The sequence below is a fragment of the Barbus barbus genome (genome assembly GCF_936440315.1).
Source record: "Barbus barbus genome assembly, chromosome: 44".
Taxonomy (NCBI): domain Eukaryota; kingdom Metazoa; phylum Chordata; class Actinopteri; order Cypriniformes; family Cyprinidae; genus Barbus; species Barbus barbus.
Window position 1 is genome coordinate 14,285,789 of NC_136722.1, and position 27,866 is coordinate 14,313,654.

Sequence of the window (27,866 nt, forward strand, 5' to 3'; positions counted from 1 at the left end):
CACAAACACAGAATGTGCATGAACACAAGAAGCGGGATTTATCGCGTGAATCAATCAGCTGATCAACCAGTCATATCGCGATAGAGGCATTGCCTCCTCTGATGTGACTTTCCCCTATTTATTCTCAATTACCCCCCACTAAACCCACCGCGCGCTTTAGGGGGTCTGTTAAATCTCAATGGGCTCAGGGGAGGCAAGAGAGACGCAGACTCCCGCTGTAACTTTACCTGCTGCTGTCGCTGTTGGACAATGCTTCTTTAGAAAAGCGAGTGATTTAAACAGTTTTTAATGTTAGATTTTGTAATATTGGCGTTGTTTTATTTTTGTACTGTGAATTTTTTTCTCATCCAATATTTTGAAGAGGCACTGCCTCCCTTGCCTCCTCAGAGGTATCGCTGATACATATGTACATACATGCAAACACACAGTATATTGATGAATAAATGTAGACATAAAAAGACGTCATGGTTACACATTTCATTCAAGTCTGATGTTTATTGTGATAAGTGGCTTTCTGGATGAGTATTATGACTCATCTGACTCTTTTTTTTCTTTTAGGCGTCATTATCGTGCCCAGTGCAGGGGTGGGCATTGTACTGGGTGGCTACATCATTAAGAAGCTCAAGCTTGGAGCTCGTGAGTCCGCCAAGCTGGCCATGATCTGCAGCGGGGTGTCTCTTCTGTGCTTCTCCACGCTCTTCATCGTGGGCTGTGAGAGCATAAACCTGGGCGGGATCAATATCCCTTATACCACAGGGTAAGTGAATTACACAGGCATTAAAACCTTTCAGTGTAAGATTTGATGTATATATTGCATACATTTGGTTATCCTATTTATGTTTTGAGGTTTCAGTTATACTGGGGTTGTATAAACACTAAAATACTACAAACGACATAAGAAGCATATGTTGAACAGCAGGTGTCATGCTGCATTTCAATGCCCTTACACATGTCTATACGTATGGTCTGAAAAGACATATGTGATTGATTTTATGGTTGTTTGCTTGCAGCTCTAACTAATCCAACACAATTTTGTCCTTCTTAAATGTTTCTGTACCTATTGAGAAAGCATGCACAATTAATATTTTGCATATTCATGTGAAAATAGTAACCACTCACTGCTTTTGGCTGGATAACTTACCATATTAAGCCCTGAGATTAAGTACATTAAGATTGTACATCAGTCAATCTTAGTGTATTTTATACTTTTTTTCCTCTTGGTTTGGACTCTTTCACAGATTGTATTTTGCCCATGAGCCATGTGTTTGACATTCCTGCTCTGTGAGGTCCATTGTCTATTTCCTTTTGTCCACCTTACAAGGCACCATTGAGTGACATAACAAGTTTCTTGTGCTGAAGTCTGCAGTAGAGGAGTTTGCACAGCCTTGACCAGCGAGACAGCGTGTTTGTGGAAGACATGACACTAAAGTGTGAGGCCCTTTCAACAGATAGAGCACCCCTGTCAGACACAGATGTAGAAATACATCTCAAAGCTCAAGTAATGAGTCAACGCTTACATTTCACATCCATCCGAACTGTTTCTTTATTTCTCAAGGTTAGCGTCTCTCATCTTGTATGTTCTATAACAGTATTCTTTCATGGTTAAAGGAGACACATGCACATTTAGAAGCTCTTATTTATTATTTATTCATTTACTAACCACAGCTGCTTCAGCTCGGGTGACCTTGATGAGAAAACTGCTTCCGTTACCTGAAGCGTAAAGGAATAGTTTGTCCACAGATTAAATACTGTCATTATTTACTCGTCATTACATGAGTATGACCTTCTTTCTTCTATGGAACACAAATTGAGAGATGTTGACTAGGATGTGAGCTGCAAATGACAATCCAAAGCACCATGTTATTCCTTTATGTCCTAGAAGAATGAGAACTGACTATTATGGTGTGTAGTTTTATAGCAGAGAGGGGTCTGTCTCATTCAGTGTTTAAAGACTGGATTCCGATCGCTGCTGTTTCCGTCCGTCTTGCTGGCTGTGTTATGCCGTGATTCATCCGCTCATTCTGCTGCAGATCTGAGAGAATAATGTAAAGTTAACCAGAGCCGTTGCTGATTGCTGTGTTTTTCATGTGGGAAAGAGCTCTGTTTGACTTTGCCTGCCGTTCCCACGGCATTAAAATAACTGTTTATACAGTATCTCTTCATTTATTTTACTGTCGGCCTGTTTTTTTCTTACTCTTTTATCCTCTGCGGGAGATGATCGTTTGAGAGGAAATGTGGCTTTGGAAGTCATTTTTGTTTTTTATGTAGTCAAATGACAATCAATCAATAAATCTTAGTGTTCTGTTCTGTATTACTTATATCAGTTGTTATTTAAACATAGTCCATAGATGTCAGTCTAAAAGTCTGAGATCATATAGTTAATTTATTCATTTTGGAGCTGCTTTTATACACAACACCTCTTATATAAAAGAATCTAGTAACAATTCTAGATATTGATAAACTAATGACCAAAATGTTCTGCAAAAATGAAACGGATCAATACATTAGCCAACAGGTTCAATCTCCTAATATTATATTTAATATAATATATATTAAAATATATTTTTAGATTATTTTAATGAGCCACTCTCATTTATTCAGTATTAAGATTTATATGATCATCAACCACCTTGATCTGTTGAAAAACTCACAGGCTTATTGGCTAAACATTAAAAGACTAAAAATAAATCAATAAATATGAACAAAATTAATATAATTTGTTAACATTATATATAAATAAATAAAATACGTGTGTGTGTGTTGTGTGTGTATTTGCAAATATATACGCCTCAGTAATGTTTATATTAGTGCTGTCAAATGATTAATTGCGATTAATTGCATCCAAAATAAAAGTTTTTTGTTTGCATAATATATATGTGTGTGTTCTGTGTATATGTATTATGTATATAAATCAGTCGTTCTTGAGAAGTGGGACAAAACGGTGCACAATTGAAAAAATAAAACCTGAAAATGAAACTACATTTATGTATCTTATATGTACTAAGCTACTGAGCTAAGACAATAAGTGTCATAGATTTCACATAATAATGGTAAAATTAAATTGAAGGGGATAATTGTTAAATACATTCTATTATTAATCCCCATAACATTTACGACTGAAAATATTTTTTATTTTTGAAACCTGATAGCAGTTACAATTGCTGGACCTGTTTAGTCCCATGTCTCAAGAATGACTGAAATACACCCACATACAGTATATATTTAGAAAATATTTGCATGTATTTAGATGTCTTTATTTCTAGTCATATAATTTATATTATAAATATATTTATTTATTATATAAAAATAAAAACTTTCTGAAATATATACATGCATGCATACATAATCAATATACACAGCACACATACAAATATTGCACACACACACACACACACACATATATATATATATATATATATATATATATATATATTTGCAATTCATTAATTTTCTTATTGGATAATGAGTTTTCACATTAATTAATGCATGAATACAGCGCCTAATCAGCCTAGGGCTGTCACACAGACAAGTGTGATTTCTCTGAACACCTTTTTCAGTGTTATATGTCAGGTCATGTTTAATGCATTTTAGAGTATTCCAAACATGGCCTACAGCAACTGATGTGAGGCATTTTAGTCTCAAACTGTTTCCCCTCTGTGTTTTTCTTCAGGCCGACCCTCACTCTGACCCACAGAAACCTGACGGGAGGCTGTAATGTGAATTGTGGCTGTCGGATCAACGAGTACGCTCCTGTTTGTGGCTCAGATGGCATCACATATTTCAACCCCTGCCTGGCGGGATGCAGCACTGTCGGCAATGACAGCACCGGGGTGAGTCACACAGCATGTCTTTCTGGAGATGCTCCAAATTTTTAGGACAGCACAGATCATTTCAGCTCAAGACATACCCAATGCTAAACATTGATATTAAATCTTAATCTAGCATAGGTCTTTCATTCCAGCTACATCTATTTACATTTAATTTAATATGAATATTTTCCATAATCACATAATTGCATCCCAACAATGTCTTTTAAATTTTTGAATATCTGTGGTAATGTTCATGCACATTTTTTTAATGCAGATCAGAAACTACACAGACTGTGCGTGCGTGCAGAGCAGGCAGGTCATCACTCCACCCACCAGCGGCCAAGGCAACCAGCTGCAACTGGTCATAGTGAAGACCTACCTGAACGAGAACGGATTCGCTGTGTCAGGGAAGTGTGATCGCACCTGCAACACGCTCATCCCCTTCCTCATCTTCCTCTTCATCGTTACGCTCATCACAGCTTGCGCACAGCCCTCTGCCATTATCGTCACTCTCAGGTAGGAAACAGTAACTAAAGTTTCTGATCTTTTATGATGACTTTAAAGGTGCATTTTTCTGTTTTCTTCATAAAACAGAAATCATTAGGGCATTTTTAGCACGTTTGGGATAAGACATTAATGTTATGCTCATTCAGCTCATGCTCATTTATTTGATAGGGAAAGGGAAGTGGTGTGTGGCCAAGTATGGTGACCCATACTCGGATTTTGTGCTCTGCATTTAACCCATCCAAGTGTACACACAGTAATGAACATAGACCCGGAGCAGTGGGCAGCCAATGCTGTGGTGCCCGGGGAGCAGTTGGGGGTTCAGTGTCTTGCTCAAGGGTCTCACCTCAGTCATGGTAGTGAGGGTGGAGAGAGTGTTGGTTATTCACTCCCCTCACCTACAATCCCTGCCGGACCTGAGACTCGAACCCACGACCTTCGGGTTACAAGTCCGACTCTCTATCCATCTCTATCCAAAATACATGTTTTCTATTGTAAGAAATTTTACATTTTAATTTATTCCTTTGCTAGCAAAGCTGAATTTTCAGCTGCCGTTACTCCAGTCTTCAGTGTCACATGATCCTTCAGAAATCATTCTAATATGCTGATTTACTGCTCAAGAAACATTTCTTATTTTCAATGTGGAAAACAGCAGCTTAATATTTTTGTGCAAACTGTGATACTTTTTTTTCATGCTTATTTGATGCATAGAAAGCTTTTTTTAAAAACAGTATTTATTTGAAATAAAACTCTATTATAAATGTCTTTGTCACCTTTGATCAGTTAAATGCATCGTTTCTGACTAAAAATAAGTAGTTTCTTTAAACAAATCTAACTGATACCAAACTTTTAAATGGTAGTGTATCATAATTTAATTTATTTATTTGTCAAGTAGTAGATGGTATTAAAGAATACAATAAAGTAATTTTCTTTTGCAGGTCAGTAGAAGAGCAAGAACGACCGTTTGCTTTAGGAATGCAGTTTGTGCTACTAAGAACTCTGGGTAAGTCATAAATGCTTTATTTACTTGAAGAATGCAAAGCTTTAAAACTGTACTTTGTCATGAAATTCATCAGCCTTGTTTATCACTGCAGCAGCACTTTTCATATAGCACCACCTTGTGAACTTAAATGTAAACTACAGCATTATACATTTGAGTTAGATAAGATGACGGAAACAAATGCAGCATAAAATTTAAAGCTTACAGAGCCACAAATTTAAAATAATTAAATTGTCCCTTTTTCACAATTCTTCTCTTTTTCCATGTCTGCAGCCTACATTCCCACACCAATCTACTTTGGTGCGGTGATTGACACCACCTGCATGCTCTGGCAGCAGGACTGTGGCATTCACGGCTCGTGCTGGGAGTACGATGTCACTTCCTTCCGCTTCGTGTACTTTGGCCTGGCTGCCAGCCTCAAGTTTGTGGGCTTTGTGTTCATTTTCCTCACTTGGTATTCGATTAAATATAAGGAAGATCGTCTGGAGCGCTGGCAGCGACATCTGCCTCCTCTGGGCACCGTCAGCGAGCTCATCTGTCATGCGGGAGGCCACAAGAACCACGCTCGTACCCGCTCCTGCCCCGTTTTCACACCCCGTCCCGAGCCCCCCGACCAGCCCCCGCTCAACCGCGGACACTGGAGCCAGAGCTGCCCCGGAAACACCCTCAAAGCAATAACCCCACCTGCCCGCTCGCTGCAGGAAATGCGCATTTGAGGAACGTGAGCCCTGACATCTGCCTCCATGTGCCTTCCTGTCAGGTGTCCTCCTCCATGACAAGACAGTGTGCGACGTGCGCCTGTATTGCTCCACGTGGCTTTTAGGGGCTTGCTGCGCTCACCGATCTCAATGTCACCAGTACAAACTCACAGCAAATACATACTGCATAGTATTTGCTGTTGAAGCATATGGAAGACAACTCATGGTGCTAAATAAGGAACAGAGAGGACATTTCTCTGTATCCAATCTTGGATTCCAAGATTATTATATCAAAGACGTAACACAAGCACAAATGGATATCAGTACTATGCAATGCTGTACCGAATTAAAGCCTCCAGGCTGCCGCTTTCTACTGTATGATCATAATTCACAACTGTAGAACATCTCACATGGTCTTTCCGAACAAATCGGTGAAGAAATTAACTTCAAAATGGTGTTAACAACTCCCTTCTGGTTAGTTTGGAGGCGTCAGTGTGATTCGGATGGCATTCAATGAGCTGTACGAGAACATTCAGCCTCCTCCAGACAGATCACATGGTCCTGTATGTAAATTCAGTGCCCCGGATTGCCCCATCAGCAGTGAGATCTGCTGTCACTGAGCACTGAGTGGACTGCTAAAATGCGTTTGGAGAAGGACATTGAAGCCTTGTCTTCTCGTTCATCTTAATAATCATTCTGCCCGTTCAGTGATAGACTGTCAAATGGCGATATGTGTTTAGATGCATACTGTTGGATCAGATGTTTGTTCAGTGGTCCAGTATTAGGTCTTGAAGTCAGATCAATTTGATCAATTTTTTTGGTGAATCCATATTCAAACCAGTTTTGTTTTTTGTAAGTGTGAACAGCAGAAAACACATGAAATCTGATGTTTACAAACCCGATCCAAATCATATCCATATCTGGTTTGAAATCTGTTTTTTTTTTCTCTCTGTCTAAATGGTAAAATCAGACAAACCAGACATGTCAATATTTCTCTCTATTTCCTTATACAGTGGGGCAAGTTATTAGAAGTATTTGATACACTGCCGATTTTTCAAGTTTTCCCACTTACAAAGAATGGAGAGATCTGTAATTTTCATCGTAGGTACACCTCAACTGTGAGAGACAGAATCTAAAAAAAAAAAATCCAGAAAATCACATTGTATGATTTTTGAATAATTAGTTTCCATTTTATTGCATGAAATAAGTATTTGATACAATAGAAAAATAGAACTTTATATTTGGTACAGAAACCATTGTTTACAATTACAGAGGTCGGACGTTTCCTGCAGTTCTTGACCAGGTTTGCACACACTGAAGCAGGGATTTTGGCCCACTCCTCTATACAGGTCGTCTCCAGATCTTTCAGGTTTTGGGGCTGTCGCTGGGCAACACGGAGTTTCAGCTCCCTCCATAGATTTTCTATTGGGTTCAGGTCTGGAGACTGGCTAGGCCACTCCAAGACCTTGAAATGCTTCTTACAGAGCCACTCCTTAGCCCTTGCTGTGTGTTTGGAGTCACTGTCATGCTGGAAGACCCAGCCACGACCCATCTTCAATGCTCTTACTGAGGGATGGTCTTTGGCAAACTTCAGACGGGGCTGGACATGTGCTGGATTGAGCAGGGGGACCTTGCGCGCTGCAAGTTTTTAATCCATGATGGTGTAGTGTGTTACTAATGGTAACCGTTGAGACTGTGGTCCCAGCTCTCTTCAGGTCATTGACCAGGTCCTCCCATGTAGTTCTAGGCTGATCCTTTCTCAGGATCATTGATACTCCACGAGGCGAGATCTTGCATGGAGCCCCAGTCTGAGGGAGATTGACAGTCATCTTGAATTTCTTCCATTTTCTAATAATTGCGCCAACAGTTGTTGCCTTCTCACCAAGCTGTTTGCCTAATGTCCTGTAGCCCATCCCAGCCTTATGCAGGTCTACAATTTTGTCCCTAGTGTCCTTAGACAGCTCTTTGGTCTTGCCCATAGTGGAGAGGTTGGAGTCTGATTGATTGAGTGTGTGAACAGGTGTCTTTTATACAGATAACGAGTTCAAACAGGTGCAATTAATACAGGTAATGAGTGGAGGATAGGAGGGCTTCTTATAGACAAACTAACAGGTCGGTGAGAGCCAGAATTCTTGCTGGTTGGTAGGTGATCAAATACTTATTGCATGCAATAAAATGGAAGTTAATTATTTAAAAAGCATACAATGTGATTATCTGGATTTTTAAAAAATATTCTGTCTCTCACAGCTGAGGTGTACCTACGATGAAAATTACAGATCTTTCCATTCTTTGTAAGTGGGAAAACTTGAAAAATCGGCAGTGTATCAAATACTTATTTGCCCCACTGTATACACTCTAAAAATAGTTGTTTATTGGCATCTGTGATTCCATGAAGAACCTTTAACATCCATGGATGCTTTCCATTGTTCTTTCAAAAAAGTTTCTTTAGTTTTTAAAAATGTCCTTCAGAAGGTTCTTTTGGGAACCCAGAATGGATCTTCTATGGCATCACTTCGAAACCCAAAAAAGTCGGTGCTTTCGGACACAGTGTGGGTTCATAAATGTTGCATTTGGTCTAAAGCTTAAGAGATGTCATGATCGATATGAACCAAGGCTAAACTTTTCATTTTTGTCCTCTTGTTCACTCCAAGAATGATAACTATGAAGTTAACTATAACAATATTAATGTCCACACCATTGGACAAAAACATTGTTTGTTATATGAGGTGGATTTTGATTGACTGTCATTTATCTGCATTAAAAAAATATTCTGAAACTGATTCCAGCGATGTTTCTCTGGTGTGACTTCCCTATTTTCAAATAATAAAAACATTTATTAAAACTTTATAGTTATCAAGCTTTGTGTGAACAGCCCTTTACACTCAGTTGTTGTATGAGAAAGTCTCTTGGCATCATGTTGATACACATCAGATTTCATCACTGGTTCGATCACAAAAATGTAATTCTTAAAAGACTGGTTAAAAACCAAATCGGATTTGTGTGTAGTGTGAACACAGCGATTCCAATCCAGATTCAAATGAGGAAGATTCAGGATTCAGTCGACCGCTCATGCTGCTGCTGTTGTGTCCAAATGCATGTCTGAGCAGCTTTAGAGACAGCATTGGTAAAGCCATAGCATAAGGAGAATGGATTCTCCGCTTTGGTTTTTGGAGCTGTTGATGTATATGAGCATGTTCTTCGGCTACCGCCTGATCCTCAAGCACTGGCTCTATTCTTATGCACCATGTATAATTAAACTTCTACCTAATAATATGCATTTTCAGTACTCTGTGATGGGTTTATAAAGCTAGTTTGGCAGTTCATTAGCTGTAGCCCAGTTCCTTTTGATCAGTACACAGTGCAAAAGTCATGACGTTTTTAGCCATGTGATTTACATAGACATATTTGGTGCAGTTATGATTAAGGAGGGACTAACTTGGTAGTTAGATACTTCGCATGCAAACAACAAACCCCAGCTTAATCAACGAAAAAATGGAGACCATGCTGTATTAATTCCATATCTCCACTTTCAAATGATTTTGTAATCTGTACTGTATTATGATCACAAATTCTGAACCACAATATGAGTACATACTTTTTCCAGACCTCTTATTGTCAGTGTTTTTCATAAAAGATGATGTAGAGGTATTTCAGATGCTAACTTCAGTATTAGAATGACTTTTAAAAATGAGGGTGTAAGAAGTAAAAGCAAGCCCTTCTTGAAAGGACTTTTTTCCATGTTTGTGAACTATAAGCTGTACCGTGGTGAAAGTCTGACCTTTTTACAATAATCAGGAGCTCCCCATTAGTTTGGCCTACAATGTGAGTTGCTCAAAATCAGTCTGATGGAATCGGTTATGTAGTGGCTGCAAGACAGCCTCAAATTAATGAAGGATCTGGAAATAGAGAAAAAGTAAAAAACTGATTTCAACATGAGCACTTAAGGAAACAGACAAATGCAAAAATTACAGAAGCCCTGAAGATAAATATTATTTACGTAATAAAAAAAGTATATATAAATGTATATATGTGTGTGTGTGTGTGTGTGTGTACACATATATACATACACACACACACACACACACATACATATATATATACAGTGCCCTCCAAAAATATTGGAACAGTAAGGCTAATTCCTTTATTTTTGCTGTAGACTGTAAACATTTGGGTTTGACATTTTATAAATTTTTGGTCATGACTGTGTGTGTATACACACACACACACAGTCATGACCAAAAATATTGGCACCCTTGGTAAATATGATCAAAGAAGGCTGTAAAAAAATAATAATAATCTGCATTGTTAAACCTTTTGATCTTTTATTTAAAAAATGTAAAAAAAAATCTAACCTTTCATTGGATAATAAGAATATAAAATGGGGGAAATATCATTATGAAATAAATGTTTTTCTCTAATACACATTGGCCACAATTAACGGCACCCTTTTATTCAATACTTTTTGAAACCTCCATTTGCCAGTTTAACAGCTCTACATTTTCTCCTATAATGCCTGAAGAGGTTAGAGAACACCTGACAAGAGATCAGAGACCATTCCTTCATCCAGAATCACTCCAGACCCTTTAGATTCCCAGCTCCATGACGGTGCTTCTTCTCTTCAGTTCACCTCACTCATTTTCTACAGGGTTCAGGTCAGAGGACTGGAATGGCCATAGCAGAAGCATGGTTTTGTGCCCAGTGACCCATTTTTGTGTTGTTTTTGAGGTTTGTTTTTGGATTATTGTACGGTTGAAAGATCCAAACAAGGCCCATTATAAGATTACTAACAGAGTCAGCCACTTGATTTTTTATCTGTTGGTATTTGATAGAATCCATGATGCCATGTGTCTAAACAAGATGTCCAGGACCTCCAGCAGAAATATAGGCCCACAACATCAAAAATACAGCAGTATATTTCATTGTATACATGGGGTACTTTTTATCCCTGTGTTCACCAAACCCATCTTGAGTGTTTGCTGCTAAAAAGCACAGTTTTTAGTTTCATCTGACCACAGAAGCCAGTCCTGTTTGAAGTTCCAGTCGTATCTGATAACTGAATATGGAGTTTGTTTTTGGATGAGCTAAACCCTCCCAAACAACATGTGGTGATGTAGGTGCTGTTTGACAATTTTTGTTTTAAAGGTTTTCTGACCCCGAGACTCAACTATTTTCTGCAATTCTCCAGCTGTGGTCCTTGGAGAGTCTTTAGCCACTCAAACTCTCCTCCTCACTGTGCATTAGGATGATATAGACACGCGTCCTCTTTCAGGCAGTTTCGTAACATTTTATGTTGATTGGAAATTCTTAATTATTGCCCTGATGGTGGAAATGAGAATTTTCACTTTTCTTAAAGCCACTTCATTAATTTATGAAGCTCAATTATCTTTTGCTGCACATCAGAAATATATTCTTTGGTTTTTCTCATTGTGATGAATGATTAAGTGAATTTGGGCTTTGTTTTTCCTCCTATTTATATTTCTGTGAAACAGGGAGCTATGGCTGGATAATTTCATGTTCATACTCAGTTATGAATATGAATGGGAATATACTTCAGAGATATTCTACTCATAAGAATTTCTAGGGGTGCCAATAATTGTGTCTTTGAGAAAAACATTTGATTCATAATGATATTTTCCCTCATTTTAAATTCCTATCCAATGAAAGGTTAGATTTTTGTGAATTTTTTAAATAAAAGATCAAAAGGATTAACAATGCAGAATAATTTTCACAGCCGCCTTTGATCATATTTACCAAGGGTGCCGATATTTTTGGCCATGACAGTATATTTGTTTTGCTGCCAATTTCAGATTTTCCTGTACTTGAGGTGCCTTGGCAGAGCAACACAACAGCTTGCAGTGTTACATTAGACCACTCACACAGGTTTCAGATAACTCTTTTTTTTATTATTATTATTTTAGTTTTATTTCATGCCCATGTTTGACTTATTTGCACCTAAAACTCTTAAGTTATTCCTTTTAAAGAGCAGCTCACATTTGATGTTAAATGAATGTGTTGGAGTCTACTTTTGCTATCAGTAGGGCTGATTTCAGATCAGTGTAAAGGCCAGCTGTGTTTGTCTATCTTCAGTACTCATGGACACGTGAACTATTCATTTACGTTAATTCTGTCTTGGTTCTTCAATGTATTTATTGAAATAAAAGAATTTAGAAAGTGGCAATGGAGACAATTTATCATGTGTGAAGTTGTTTTGAGTTCATGTCATTAAAAACAACCATGGTTTAATTCTTCAGTGACCAAGCAGTAGTCTACATTTGTATAGTTTGTGTTTTAAATTTTCATATTTTATAAGGAATCGCATATTTTCTTCAGAAACTAGTCTTTTTCTTTTAGTAAACAGCAGCGCCACCTACAGTGAGACAAACATAATTTTTTTAATGGTAAGAAATATCAGGAGCGTTAGAAAGTTTTATTTTATGGCTTTAAAGCAAATTATGTATTTAGCTGGAAGGCAACTTTTTTTAAATATAAAATATTTGTATATTGGGGCTCCATGGTCATATTTTTGATTTACAAACACTTCTCACCCATGCACTCGCATACACAAAAGGACAAGACAAACAATGGCAGATATAAGAAAAAGCTTGACTTTTTATTTTGAAGGGACAAACTACTGTCAGATGACTTGAATGAAATGAACAGCTTTAAACTGTTAAGCGTGAAAATATATAATATAAAATAACTGCTTGTTTTGTCTTTAGTTTCGTTGAAGCAGAAAATATATACAACAAAAAAGGCAGAAGTAAGAAACACTTTGAAAAGCATCAGAGATCAAAACATACATCAATCATGACTAATAAATACCAATCATTTCCATTTCATGGCGATGAGGTGATACATCTTTACAAAGGAATAAGAAGCTGGACTCGAATGAAGCTATTAGCTTCAAGAACAGCAAGTGAAGGCAAAAATGAAGCAAATCCATTTCTGATTGTGCATTTTTTGCTCTAAACGCATGTAGTACTGAGACAAATGAACGGTTGTCGCATGCAAATGCTCCTATCGGGTCAAATATCTCTGCGCCGACAGCTGAAGTCTGGATGGTCAGATATGTACATCGATTCATTTCCTCAAAGCAACACATAAACCTCTTCACTGTGAAGTGGAAACCATGCGGGCAACACAAATTTGCATAATATGATACACATTGCATAATATATGCAGGGTTTGTTTGTTTTTTTCAACAAAATGTTTTTGAAACTACTAAATTTATACCCACAATTCATGTTGTCAGTTGTGTTCACCCAACCAGTCAGAGTACAATCTTGGTAAATTTGTTTAGGTAGTTACATCGGAAGTAAACCCCCGATATATGCCTGGCCAGAATACATTTTTCAACCATAGATTTAGCTCTATTAATATATTACAAATGTTTCGATATTTGAAGAACAATGTGGATTTCTTAATAAAATAATTTGTCAATAAACAGATTAGAATTCTCTCAAATCTACATTAGTTACAAAATGTTAATTCTCTATATCATAGGCAAAGTCATCGGAAACTCGGTTATACAGCATCATCTCAAGCGGCTCCTCGTGTTCGCAGGCACAGACTCAGCTTTTCTTTTGTTAAACACACCTTTCTCTTTATTGCCCGAACCATGAATAAATTAAGTTCTAATGCTGAAATGCTAAATGTGAAATAATTTAACCAAAAAAATGTTACTTCATAGTAATAGAATAGATTATTAAATACTTTGCAGTTGGTGCCCCTTCCTCCACAGCTGAAACATAAAGATGTGCTTCACACAGGTTAATGTAGGTGAGCGACATGAACAAGCTGCATTATTTCCACTTCTCAAGAGCACAGTGTGGCTCAGATAATGTTTAGCTGGCATTCGGAGAAAGAATAAAATAAATAACTCGGTAAGAATAAATAAAAGCAATTGGAAATAATGGTCAGCAGACATCACAGTTGCGTTACGCGATATCTGCGGCGTAAGCGTTCACTTTTCTCCACCTTGTGCTGATGATCCAACACCATAAAATGGCATGAAAACAGATTCAGAGGCGACAGGGCCGACCCATCTGCGCTCTGATTGGTTCATTTTTTCACAGATAAAGTGCTAACTGAGGAGCCTCTGGGGGATTTGTGTACCGTTTGAAAATCCCAAGGAGCCATTTGTGGATCAAGGAGTCTTCCTCTAGCTTTGCAAAATACGTACAGACCACCATCTCAAGTCCAAAAAACGACTGAGACAGAAGCCCCTCCAAAATGGGGCCGTTTAAATGCTGTTTGTTTTGGTGGAAATTTCTCTGAAAAGATGCCAAATAACAGCGATGGTCAAAATGCATTGCTTCTGAAAGCTAGAAAAAGTCCCTGAGATATATAATCAGCTTTATGACTGCCCCTTATGGATTCAAATAAATAACCTTAGCAATAATAATAATAATGGTTAATGTTGATAATACCACCAGTGTAGGTTAGAAGTTCTTCACCTTCCTGGCCATATGTACAAATATCCAAAATTCAGTCGGCCAGGCTTATTTCTGAACTGAAATGTTAGCTGCCACAGAAATGGCAATAATGATAAAGATTGTTATAATAACTTAATGCTTTGCTAACATTGTAAAGGCAGATAATGCGAATATTGATATCCTGGGATGGAGGGTCTCCATTCATAAAGTAAAGAAAAACAAAACATATAGCATTCATTTACAATCCCCTAGTTCATTTGTACAGAAGAGCCCCCGTTACACTTTTACAGACTCCATCACAGAAAGCTTCATGGCATCTTCAAGCATTTGATTGTCCGTGAAGGTTGCCGGAGGTTCTGGGACCGAATCCGACAAGCCAATCAGAGACTCCAGGAGACAGGTGCCAGGGTCGGCGGCCTGCGGAAGGCTGGGGTAAGTAGGCAACTGGAACTGAAAGAAGTTGTCCACGTGTTCGTACTCCTTTAAGGAGTTGTACAATGAGCTCGGTCCGAGACAAGGAAAGCCGTCGAAGAACTCCAGGTCTGATTCGGATGAGAGGCTCAAGTCCATGTAGCTGGCTGAGTGATCGATGGAGGGCGAGGGCGTGTGGGGGACGGAGCTGCTGTGGAATAGAGCGTTAGCTTGATTAGCGTTCTCGTCTAGGAGCTCAGACATGGCCGTGCAGCTGTTGTCCATTTGTGACGTGCTAAGCTTGTCGTCTGTCATGCTGAAGATGCCGTAGCCCATGGACTCACTCTTTTTCTGCTGGTTGTCACAGTTGTTGTTGCGCTCCCTGACAGAACAGTCCTCACTGTCTGTGTCACTAAAGCTTAGGATTCTCGTAAGTCCGTTTTCGTCCACGTCTAACGGCGACTGCTCGCTCCGAACGTTTTCAGTGGATTCGGAGTCATCGCTCTGGCCTGAAGAATTAGACGAATCGGTCATGTCGCTGCTACAGCTGTTCTCTCCCACAGCTACTAGCTCTGAGTTGAAGTGAAACGTGGGTCTGTCTGGCGTGGTGCTGCTCTCTGCTGGGTGGATTGGGGAACTGCAGTCTGGCAGATCTTCAGAGGGGGTTTTGCTCTCTGGCGTGTGCTCTTCTAAACGCTTCTCCAGCTCTAGCTTCATGATGGTGTGGATGTAGTGGGTCTGAACTCGGCTGGAGTTGAACTCGATGCGGCCTGCCGTGTTCCCACAGCCGTCTTTAGTGCAGCCACATGGGAAGGATGAATGGTCCATCTGTGAAGCCAAGAAACATTACATTAATGTATGAAGAAAGTGTAGATAGAATTCAGTATTAGAATACAATTACATCTGGCATTTTAAATATTTTAACTTTATAAATATAATATACTTTAAGACATGTACTTAACTACTTGAATTGATTTTAATAGTAGTTTAAGAATGAATTAAATAAAATGTAAAGAAAATTAATAAATAAGTGTAAGTTTGTTGCAAATAATTTTTTATAATTTTTTGTACATTAAAATCTGATAATATACACTACCATTTTAAAGTTTGGGGTCTGTAATAATTTTTATTTTTTTGTAAGTAGTATCTTATGCTCACTAAGGCTGCATTTATTTGATCACATTAATATAATACAGTAATTTAATACATTAATATTGTGAAATATTACAGTTTATAATAAGTGTTTTGTATCTTAATTTATATTAAAGTGTAATTTATTTCTGTGAATTTTCAGCTGCATGAAATGTCTTTACTGTCACTTTTGATCATTTTAATGCATCCTTACTGAAAAAAAGAAAATAAATAATAATAATAATATATATATATATATAGATAGATAGATAGATAGATAGATAGATAGATAGATAGATAGATAGATAGATAGATAGATAGATAGATAGATAGATAGATAGATAGATAGATAGATAGATAGATAGAGATAAGATAACACACAAAAACATAATATTCCTTTGGGCAGATTTGGTCATTTTATGTATAAACCCATGACTTGGATGTTTCTGGCGTTATTCTGTACAGTTTGAGCTTCAGGAATGATATCTGTAAATATTTGCCATAACCTTGGGATGGCATATTCTAAAGGAAGTCTGTTGGGACTGAATCGCTCACCTGACATTTGATTCCGGCCAAACTACAGCTGCAGGTCTCCGGCTCGCAGAAGCCCTGGCAGTCGCATCCACAGTCTTCTCTCGACGTACGCAACTCATGCAGTTGACGCTTCTCATCTTTATCGATTTTCTTCACGCCAGCTGCTTTAAGGATGGCGTATCTTCTCTTGGAGGGGTAGGGATGCAGGAAGGAGCCGTCATCCAAGTTTACTCCGCTGAGGTCGATTTCATCCTCTGGGATGTCATCTATAGTCAACCCGTCAGCCTCTTCGGACTCCTGGGTACCATTTTTGGTAAGCTGCACACAGAAAAAGGATATTTACATGATTACGACTTTAAAACCTCTCATGTCTGACAACACTGAAATTTACAGAAAATTAAACTCAAAAATACCTTCAGCTTAAGAGCTTCCAGTTTTTCCTCCCTCAACCGGTTTTTGATTTTCTCTTGCCGTAGGTGGCGCTGTGCTATGGCAAACTCCGCTATTGAGTAGCGGTGCTGGGCGCTGTGCCTCTGCACCATTCCAAGGGTGCAACCTCCCCGGCTGGGCACGCTGGTGAAGCCCTGACAGCGAGGAAAGAAGAAGACTGTAACCTGGTCAAACTGCACGTTGCCTCGCCGTGAGCGCTTGGCCTTCTTCAGGATAGATGTGGCTGAGGAAAGAGAGAAAGAACGAGAGTATAAATATAAGAAATTCAGGCTTGTGGTGGACTTGAAAAGAAAACATTAAGTGGAAAACAGCGGGCGAATACATTCACGGAAATTCGTCCTTGGAATTTCTTAATGGAAAATTAAGAGCACATGTCTGGGAGAGAGAATAGAGAGTGGTGGAAAAAAAGAAATTTCTGTTCCTAGTAACTCACTGGGGAGTATTTGAGTAGGAAGTGTGCCAAGCCTAATGGGAAGACTTGGAGTGGGTGAGTCTCTTGTGTAAACAAGATCACATTAACGTTATTGTTGCGGATGCACTATATCGCCACTAGATGGTAGCCTACACACAGCAAAACAGCTCAGTGCAATACAGTCAGGGGCGGAGCCAGACGATGATTGGAGATTTTTTTCCCATTTACGTCAGCTAAATGCACTATTTTTCAGGCTGTTTGAGATAATAGAATGCCTAAAAATCTATACACTATATGGGAAAATGATGAATGTTACTCAGTAAAATAAAATAAAAAAATCACCCAGTAGAGCCTATAACCTATTTTGTATTTAATTGTTCTCCAGCTGTAGTGAATCCAAAACACCAAAAATGTTAAGGATGACTCATTTTCATCCAATTATAATTATAAACGCAGGGCTCTATACACTTATATTTTTGAAGGAGCACTTACACAGCACTTACAAATTGCATAAATAATCTTATGAGGCTAATGTATCAAATATAAAATTTGGAATACAGAAATATGAAATGATGAAGCAAGTCAGTAAGCAACTGTTTTTATGAATGGGTCAGTGAATCATTTACTCACGCAAATTTATTCAGTAAACACCGCTTTGTGTTGCTGCAGAGCACAACAACATGCTTTGTTTGGAACCATTTCCTTAGCGAAATATGTCTTTTTTTATTATCTTGTTTATTGAATTGTTGCCCTGACACGAAAAGTCTGCCACAGACCATGCTAACCCAACATTATAACCGCTCTGTCTGTGTGTGTGTGTGTGTGTGTCCTAAAGACTGTGCTGCGCAACCGTTAACTGTTAGATGTTCAAAATGTAACGTTAAATCAGACACAATTTAAAACCGAATAAGAAATATAATACTATGATTAAAAGTTACAGATACCTGAAGCTGTTGTATCTTGGCGTTCAAGTGTTGGCTGGGGGTGTTTTACTTCCTTTTTTTTTGAAGAATTTTGAAATATCCATTTTATTTTTCAAATAAATTGATCTAGTAAAATACTACACGCCAACAAACCGCCTGGCTCCAAAAGATCTAATTTGATTGGCTGGATCGTACAGCTCATCGATGGTTGGCCAGTTTACATGTCAGTCAGAAGCACTAGACTCAGTGGGCGGTTTTTGTCGGGTGTGAATGACAAAGCGTAAATTGACAGACACTGTAGACGTGAGAGTCGAGAGATATTTATTTATTTGTTTATTTATTTATTTATTTAAATTCTAATATAAATTACTTTATTGCGCATGGAAACTCATTGATGGCATAGTAATAAAAACATTCGGGGCTTTACTGAAAACATTCGGTGCTCCAGCCCCCTTAGCCCACCCCTAACGCCGCCCCTGAATACAGTCATACCAAAACAAGCACAATATTCCACCACTCAACATCAGAAAAGATGTGCAAATAGTTCAGCTAATAGTTTTCGGTCTAATCCAGTCATATGCTAAGACAACTGCATTCCTCTTCGCTTGTGTCTGACAAACAATCCACCCAGGAATTTCCCCCTTGGCACTGAAGTGTGCCGGGAGAGTAAAGCATCCAAAATCACAAGACAGCGGCTGGATGATCTGGAAGTTTGAGGCTTTTGGAAGTGGTGAGGGCACTCAAGACAGTTGCTATTTAATAACATCAACTTTATAGACGGACCATCTGTCTGCACATTCCTTGTGCCAGGGCTTCCTACAGCCAGCCAAAAATCTGCATTCACCAAATGAATCAATGTCAGTGGTTAAAGCATCTCAAAGGGAGGAATTCTCTTCTTGAAACAAGAAAACCATATTTGTTTTACTAATAAATTCCTTGTCCTGTGTGCAGGAATACTTGATGTTGAATTGTTAGCCTGTGAGAGAGAGAAGCACATTCTCCCTCAGGGCCACCAGCCCACCGATTGTTATCTGAAGGGAATGAAGGAGATGGATCTTACTGTTCCTGCAGCTGGTTTATATTAGACTTGAAATGGTGGGAACTCATCCTTGCACGTTTTCCTATCTAGAAGCTTGTGCAAATATGTTTTGCTCATCTAATGGAAAAAAAAAATGTATGATGGAAACCACAAATGCTCTCATATGCCCACATATATAGACAGGACCATCTCAGAAATATAATGCCATGGTATTGCTTAAAGAGCAATACAGCTTTATGTATTATCAAGTTGGTATTGGTAATCTTATGAATTAGAGTAAACAAGTTATGCAACAAGACAGTCTAATTCTGGTGACTTTATCCATCTAATATGCTCACAAATTGATACTCTATGGATGTTAGTCAGGGTTGAGGCATGTTTTATTTTAAGTCAATGAGGGACAGACAAAGAGCATGTTCAGTGGTTTGTCATTTTGAGTGTGTTGGTGCCAATCATTATGCAACACTGAAAATACATCCAAAAAACATGGTTTGTGAATATTAGACATGCGCAAGCTACTGAACAGACTGTGCGCTACTGTTCAAAAGTTTGGGTCAAATTATTTTTTTCAGGATGCATTAAAGTGATCTAAAGGGTAAAGTCAGGCATTCATAATATTAAAGACTTCTATTTCAAATAAATGCTGTTCTTTCTATTTTTACTTTCTAATATCAAAGAATCCTGACAAAACACTTTAAAAACACTAACTGACCACAAACTTTTGAATGTAACATGTCTGTCACTTACAGCTTTGTTCTCATTCCCATCAAATTAAATATGCCGTCTACCCTGACAATGCTCCATTCTCTAACTTTATTTCATAAACTCAAGCAGACAGCCGTATCGTTTCCCTTCCTCTTCTCTTCATCCTTGCCTTCCTGCTCAGTGCCCCTCAGCACCTGTGCTGGGTTCATGCCCGGTGCTCAGACAAAGCTCTGCGTTCATTCTGTCTCTGTCACATGGCACACTTGCTGGCTCCCTGCCCTGCCATCCTGGGAAACTCGCAACTCTTTGCTTTCCCTACCCTGACTCACCCTAACAACCTGGATGAAGGGCCTGGAGGAGGTGACCTTGTTAATGGGGCATGCATCAAAACATCCTGTGTAATTAGTTGCATCCATGCAATTAATCTTGCACCCTCCCGTATCTCAATAAAACCTCATCAGGTTGAAAATAAGCCTTACAGACCTTACACATGAGAAATAACAATGGAAATGGGAGTTTGACGATTCCACCTTAAAGGAAATGTTCACCCAAAAATGAACATTTGCTGAACATTTACTCACCTTCAGGCCATCCATAATGTCAATGAGTTTGTTTCTTCATCAAAACAGATTTGGAGAATTTAGAATTACTTCACATGCTCACCAATGGATCCTCTGCAGTGAATGGGTGCCGTCAGAATGAGTCCAAACAGTTTCTTACAAAAACACAGCTTTTTGCTACAAGACTTCAACTGATTGACTGGAGTTGATTACTTGTGGATTGATATGATTATATCAACTGTTCTACTCTCATTCTGATGGCACCCATTCACTGCAAAGGATGCATTGGTGAGTAAATGATGTGATGCTAAATTTCTCCAAATCTGTTACAATGAATAAACTCTTCTGCATCTTAAATGGGCTACGGGTGAGTAAATTCAGCAAATTAAATTTTTTGGGTGAACCACTTCTTAACCTTAATCAGAGAATAAATTAGTACTTCAAGAGGGGAAACTCACTGTTTATGCATGTTGCTGGGGAGCTGGGGTTGCTGGGGGTCGAATCCAGGGTGTCGGAGTAGCAGCTCTCCCCATCCGAGTCCCACTCTGAGTAGGCAGAGGAGGAGAGAGAGGAAGGGGAGGAGGAAGAGTAGCATGGGTCCTCCTCCACCTCCTCATACTTCCTCTTGAGAACCCCGCTCATGGCGCTAGCGTTTGGTGATCTGTGGGTAACAAGCAAAGACAGAAAAGCATTACAAGAGTGCTAAAAGGGCAAAAATGAAAGTTGTACTTTCATGCAATCTGCCTTTGTCCATCAGCTAATTTGTTTTGCTATGGAAATGGTATCGATATTGCAAGCAGCGCCTATGTTATCGGTCACTGTAGTGCTGTTATTGTCCTAATAGAAGCTAAACGTTCAGTGAGGTTTTTAAATGCAGGCTATGAGCATTACTCTCCAAACAAGCTGCTGACCGCGCTTTATACTGCCTCTGAGCGGCGAGGAAAACAGGAAGCAATCAATCACGTCCCTCTGGTGCAAGTCAACAATTACCAGACCCTTCACCCACTTCTAAATCCAATCGCTTAGACAAATACATTGATTAGGATGGGGGTTGATTAAATTTAGGTTACCCCACTCAAAAAACACACACATCCCAATACTGGTAGCGGCAATTACGCTTTACACAGCTGCTAAATACATTTTATGAGACTCTGTAGTAAATGTGTGTACAGCTTGGCACAGTAAACATGTTTATGTAAGCCCAGACTGCATTTGTCCCTGCTCCTGAGGAGAGGTTGCTTATTGGGCAATAAAAGCAATCAATCCATTGGCAGGACAAGAGTCTAGCTGGTGCCCACAAGCTTTTAAGGGTCAGAGCCGGAGCAGCATAGCGGCATTTACACGAAACCATCATTTGATACTGGTGGATGTGGACTCGTTTGTTTCTCTAAACCCCAGTCAGCTAGTTCACCTCAGGCTCGGCCTTTCGATGCACTCTACAGCTTAGACACGTTGCTGCTGAAACAGGCAAAATGAAAGGAAGGAAGGAAAATGGGAAAGGAAGAAACGGTTTGATTTAGAGATGAGAGTTTTCACTACTGCTTGAGTAAACGGACAAAAATTTTACTTAAAGATGTGACAGCTAGCCATCCTATGCTAACTGGACTAAGAAAGTTTTTTTTCCCCCCAGAAGACTAGGTGATATTGAGCAGTAAATAAGTGTTTTAGAACAAGGCTTGTTCCCAGCAAGAAAGCCACTTTGAAGAAAAAGTGACAGACAGTCGTGACTGGCAGACTGTACAGCTCATGATTTTGGTCTATGACAAAAAAACAAATAGCCAAAATGACACTGAATCATCCCTGCCATATAGAGTGTGATTAACACAATATGACTCAGTAGTCAGCTGTTGTCTAATAAATCAAACTTGGCACTTGATTATTGATTGTTTTTGGTGCCACTGTATTTAAAAACTTGGAGCCACTCTAATTAATTGACTTTCATCAGTGTTAGTCAATAAAGCATTTGTGTAACTAATGCTACCTACCGAATTACAAAATATATATTTAAGATGCCTTAATTTATATATAGCCTTTTTTTTTTTACTAAATCATACTTTTTAATTTATACAAAAAATATAGAATTTTAATTTTGGGGATTTCTTGTTATTGCCCATAATAGGAAATTAATATTTGTTCATCCCTGATCTTTAGACAAGAATGTGAAGGCTTCCTTTTCCCACAGGTTGCCTTGTTTACAAGCAGAACCTCTATACCTGTGCATGTGTGTTTCACACATTAGTGCTGCAGTCACAAATGTGTCAGACATCGAGGGCACGTCTGTCCTGTCTGCACATTCAGCTGTCTCCCCAGCTGCCAAATATCACTGCCAAAAAGCAGAAGGCGAGTCTTTATCTTCATCGGAACCTGACAATATCTTCCACATGTCAAACTTATCTGCTCATGCAACACCAGTCGAAAGCAACCCTGACAAGAGGAAATATAGTTGGAAAGTTACACAATAGTTTGTGCCATACTCAGGACAAAAGACGCAGCAAACAGCTGACTTGCTTGAAAACAGCAGTACAGGCGAAGGACATGATCTATTTTTATTGCAAACAGTATGTGTCCAGATCTGTCCTGATTTGCATGTGAACAGAGCCAGCACGGGGACCGTGAACCCTTACATGCTATGTCTTGATTGAATACAAGCAGCATTCTGCACAGACAAGCCCACAGGAAAATCTTATATAAACGGCAGGGTGACGAGAGAACTTGACACTTGACTTTGGCCACACAAGAGGAGAAGACTCATCCTTATCTGCTCATTTGACTAGTAAATTGCATTGCGCCTTTTCCCTCCGTCACGTTTCTAGACACAATCCACTCACACTTTGTACAAGAAACTACCTGCACATGGTATCCGGTGCTCGTTCTCACTCGAGTTTACTTTCATTTAACAAAGAAAGAATCTCTGAGGACAGCAAGCATGCCTAGCAAGCTGAGGAGTTTTAATTAAGGAGTCTGGACAGTGAGGAGAGGGGGAGGATGGCACAGAAACAGAGGGGGGGGGGGGGGGGGGGGGGGAGAACCTGGGTGTTAGAAGTGGGTCATTGTCTCTTGACTGCAGCCTACCTGACACATTGATTTGTTAATCTTGCTTAACGGGCAGAAACAATGACGACGAGCTAATCCCAGAAACAAGAGAGGGGGGATGCGGGGGGCTCAGCTGGAGGTCAATCTGGAGCTTGTCCTGTTGCACTCCAACACTCGACTAGAAATACGAGCGAGAATCTCACAAATAAAAAAAGTGAGCAGTCAAAACACATAAATCTGCTACAGAGCAGGTCTGGATTTCACATCCAGGCAGAAGCTGTCACCGGCGAAGTATCCCAGAAGCTCTGAGCAGGTGAAACATTTGCACTGGAGCATAAATTATGCAGGGCTGCCATTCCAATAAAGGCAGTGCACTGATGAGGTATTCTCAATGCTGTCACTAAAGACGGCGGAAATAAATCTCATGCACAAAGCGAGAATGGCCACAAAAGCAGCAGACTTCTGAAACTGGATCCATTGTCGGCAGGCTCATTGCAGTTTAATGTAGCACAAGTTAAACACACAGGCTTCATTAAAACTTCTCGAACTCCCCCGTTCTCTCTGTGCTGTTTCCAAAAAGCAGCAAATAGTGGAATCCCGACCTGATCTTATGCAAGAGTGTTGACTTTGCCCCTCCAGCTCACGGCTTCCATCCAGATGATAATCAGCAGCATATACCTCATCTAAAAAGTGCGACTATGATAACAGGATGGTGTAAAAACCCTTGCGAGATAAGTGGAATCAAATCCAGATTCCACAACTCCACTCTCCCCCTGCTGGTCAGCCCTTAAGAACTGCAGTCAGGGGGAGGAGGGAGTCGTGTGTTGTGCCGATCATCACTCTAGAAGTTCTGCCACACTGGAGACATTCTGTTCCTGAACCTCAACCCATGCAGAGTACACATTCATCCCAAACAGGAGCGCGCATTGATGTGGGAGGAGAGTAGCTGGTGAGAACTTTAAACAAATAAATAATGTGATGTCTCCAGCCCACAGGAATCTCCCCTGGCAACGGCGACACATTCTGTAATAGTCTATCTATCCCAGATGTGTCTGTGTAGTCCAGACCGCTATTGCCCAAGAGGAACCACCTCAGACAGAAACATCTATAAAAACACCTGATGAAGTGTCACGAGTCATCAAAGATTACATTATTTGGGTGGAGATGAAGATTTGTCTCATACAGCTGTATGGACTCTCTTCATCATACTATGCATTTCCAAATTAGAAAAATACACAAAGATCTTTAAACACCACACGTATGGCTACGGAGTGCAACAGTATACTGTACTGATATCCAAAGTGAAATTTAGTATCTAAGAATGACAATAATTCTGATTTAGCTGGTTTTCAGCTGAAGCCTGGGAAAGAGAGAGTACTAGGGGGTCCATATAAAAGTAAAAAAAAACAAAATAATAAAAATAAGATTAAATTAAACTTAAACTGATTAAAATAAGTTACTTAACACATCTAACAGTACTATCATACTTGGGGGTCTGTGACATCTAAAAGATTTAAAACCTTTTATTTGGGCTTTAATTGGCATTAAAAAAAATTATACATATCCTAAAACACCCTCGGAAAATGATTTTGCAATTTTGAGTGAATCATTCCTCACATTTTAAGTCAACGAGTGGAAAACATGATCGCTCAGGAAACTGCCTAAACTGAAAGCAAATTGTTCCATCACACATGGAACAATTTGCATCAATATCCGAAATGCAAACGTCCAACAGAGTGCGCAAAGTGTAGCTTCCTCGAGAAGTCATCAGCATGAGTTTGTTCTGAATAACTTAATGGTGGCAAAACAAATACTAGCCATTTTTACCAGTCTCTTAAGACTCCCAAGGAAGAGTATTTGTGTGCGTCAAGAGTGGGGGAGCTCAGGGGTCAGCAGCTCAGGTCTGGGGCACTCACTGTTACCTCACAAGCTGGGAGGAATGCTAGAGAGTGACAAAACAGATGGGACCCCTCTGCTTCTCTGTTTTAGAGACATCAGGACCTCCACCTCCCCCAATACAACTGCTAAATGCCACACACTGAACCATCCCAAATACGAACACCCAGTCTGTGGGTGGGAGCTTAATAAAAAGATGACATGATGTGATGTACACTAATAATGCTGACATCATCTCAGTTAAAATGCATGACTGCTTTAAATGAGACACATGGAAACTTAATAAAAGAGCAAAGGAAATACTCAAACCAGTTGGCTGATTTCAGTGACCATGGTACACGTGCAGTTCACACCTCATCAACCAAGTACATAAACAAGTACATAAGTATTTTTTTTATCTTTTATGAGTCCTATTTGATCAGTTTAACGTGTACCGCAACTCAAAACAACATCGACATCATAAACATCGTTTTGTAGGAAACAAAACTCAGGGTTCGAGTGACAAACATTTTGAAAGACAAAACACAATAAAAGACTTACTTAGGTTGGTTTAGCAATAAACATGAGCATGTAGGTGAGGTATGTAAACAAAATTTGATTAGCAATGTTAATTATTACCACAAACAATCCAAGTGAGGTCGCGCGAGAGACACGAATCTGCGCTCGCTCACATTGAAGCACGCGCAACATAAACACACTCAAACTTTCGAAACATCCACAAATACGCAAAGATTACCGCAATAACAAGTGCTGGTATTTTGACAATACACTAAAGTTTGCATACAAGCTCATAAGTGAATGCAAAAACTTCCACTCACAAACATTCAATCTGTTTAGGCTACAGACGGGGACTGTGAATTACCTCAGAAAGGAATCCAGTAAATATGTAACAAACGAGTGTGAAATGAGACCATTAGGTTACATTTGCACTTCAGTTACGCCGCGCACAACATGTCAGTAATTGTTGAATCATCTCTTATGATGACCCTCCTCGTGATTGACTGATGTCGATCACAGCAATCATCATATAAACTCTTATATCATAAGAATAGCAAATGCTTGGTTTGTAAATGAATCCTTTACATTTATGAATACAGATACGCGTATTAGTGTATGGCTTTATATTGTCAATCATTAAACTCAACCAACTGAAGCTGGGCTCGGATCAAGTAAGGTTTCCCTCAGACCTGCATTCATCCTCGCATGCACCCACGGTGACGTCACGGAGGATTGGAAGTGCATGTGAGGCTGAGAGCAGATCTGCAGGCAGACTATTGAAATGATGCGGCGTGGCACCTTAAGGAGTCGCTCGCGCTTCAGAAGACGCACCAGCACTGTAAACGTGAACGAGGAATGCACTCAACGCATAACACACATCCAACCCAGCAATTACGGCTTATCGGATACACACACACACATACGGTCCACTATGCTGGAATTCTGCCAATGGATCCGATCAGAACCGCCAACAGCTGCTTAAGAGAGTGACCTTTTAATCAAACCCAGCGACCGCAATCATTTAAAGTGTTTCACAGAGAAAACGCTTATTTAACGTTACTCCGAACAATACACTACACTTAAGCATGCGGGTTAAAATAATAAATCGTTTAATAATTTATTAGTGAAACAAAATGTGAGCGTATACATCGATTTACATAGAAAACCCAATACAATGAATAATCTAAACTTTAGTTAGTTTTTTTTTTTCTATGTCACGGCAGCATACTACAACAATGTCCTCTACCTTCGCTATTTGAAATAGTTACACAACACATTTGATCTGTTTACACTGGACGACAAAAGAACATTGAAAGTATCTGGCTGGACTCCAGCACCGAGGTTTGTCTATTAGACACATTACATGTGCAGCGTTAAACAGCGCGGACCTCCGCTACTCACCAATAACGTGTCCGATCAGCATTAGTGTATATCACAATAGAGGAAAAGAAGAAGCGGTAATAATCCAAGTGATACGAAAGCGCGTTTATCCGTTTAGAGATCCCGTTCTGTCCGTGAGGCTATTGTACTGAAGCAGCAGCTGAAGCTGTTCCTCTTGTCTGAAGCAGACGGCTGAGCAGCGCAGTCTTTTCGTCAGTGGAAAACTCCCTCCTGGCGTGTGACGCAGGCGGTGACACTGCCCACGCGCCGCTTCCTTCCTTCCGCGCGGACCGACACTCCTCCCGGCGCGCTCGCATCCTCACACAAAATCACTATAGTAACATGACCGGAACACAATAACCGAGAGTTATGGAAAATAGTAAATGTTTCATTACTCTGAATTTTTTTTACTGTAACCATAGTTGCTATAAATACTGTAGTAGGCTAC

The 27,866-nt window shown here is 39.5% G+C and overlaps 2 protein-coding genes across 2 annotated transcripts in view; one reads left to right on the forward strand and one right to left on the reverse strand.

The window, feature by feature from the left end:
* The window catches only part of LOC306863046 (solute carrier organic anion transporter family member 5A1-like), a 45,171-nt gene extending 38,026 nt beyond the window's left edge, over positions 1 to 7,145 (forward strand). Inside the window, exons 6-10 of the mRNA XM_079406205.1 lie at positions 559 to 757; positions 3,671 to 3,830; positions 4,084 to 4,325; positions 5,252 to 5,316; positions 5,587 to 7,145. Coding sequence (XP_079262331.1) covers positions 559 to 757; positions 3,671 to 3,830; positions 4,084 to 4,325; positions 5,252 to 5,316; positions 5,587 to 6,029 — 1,109 coding nt within the window. The 3' untranslated portion in view covers positions 6,030 to 7,145. The remainder of the gene's footprint in view (positions 1 to 558; positions 758 to 3,670; positions 3,831 to 4,083; positions 4,326 to 5,251; positions 5,317 to 5,586) is intronic.
* Positions 7,146 to 12,594: 5,449 nt separating this feature from the next.
* On the reverse strand, positions 12,595 to 27,599 carry LOC306863080 (cysteine/serine-rich nuclear protein 1-like). Its single transcript, XM_079406252.1, has 5 exons — positions 27,440 to 27,599; positions 21,070 to 21,272; positions 16,936 to 17,195; positions 16,544 to 16,840; positions 12,595 to 15,685 (listed from the first exon to the last, which is right to left on the reverse strand). The coding sequence occupies exons 2-5, from the start codon at positions 21,251 to 21,253 to the stop codon at positions 14,723 to 14,725; spliced, it is 1,704 nt and encodes a 567-aa protein (XP_079262378.1). The 5' UTR covers positions 21,254 to 21,272; positions 27,440 to 27,599; the 3' UTR covers positions 12,595 to 14,722.
* Positions 27,600 to 27,866: the final 267 nt, after the last annotated feature.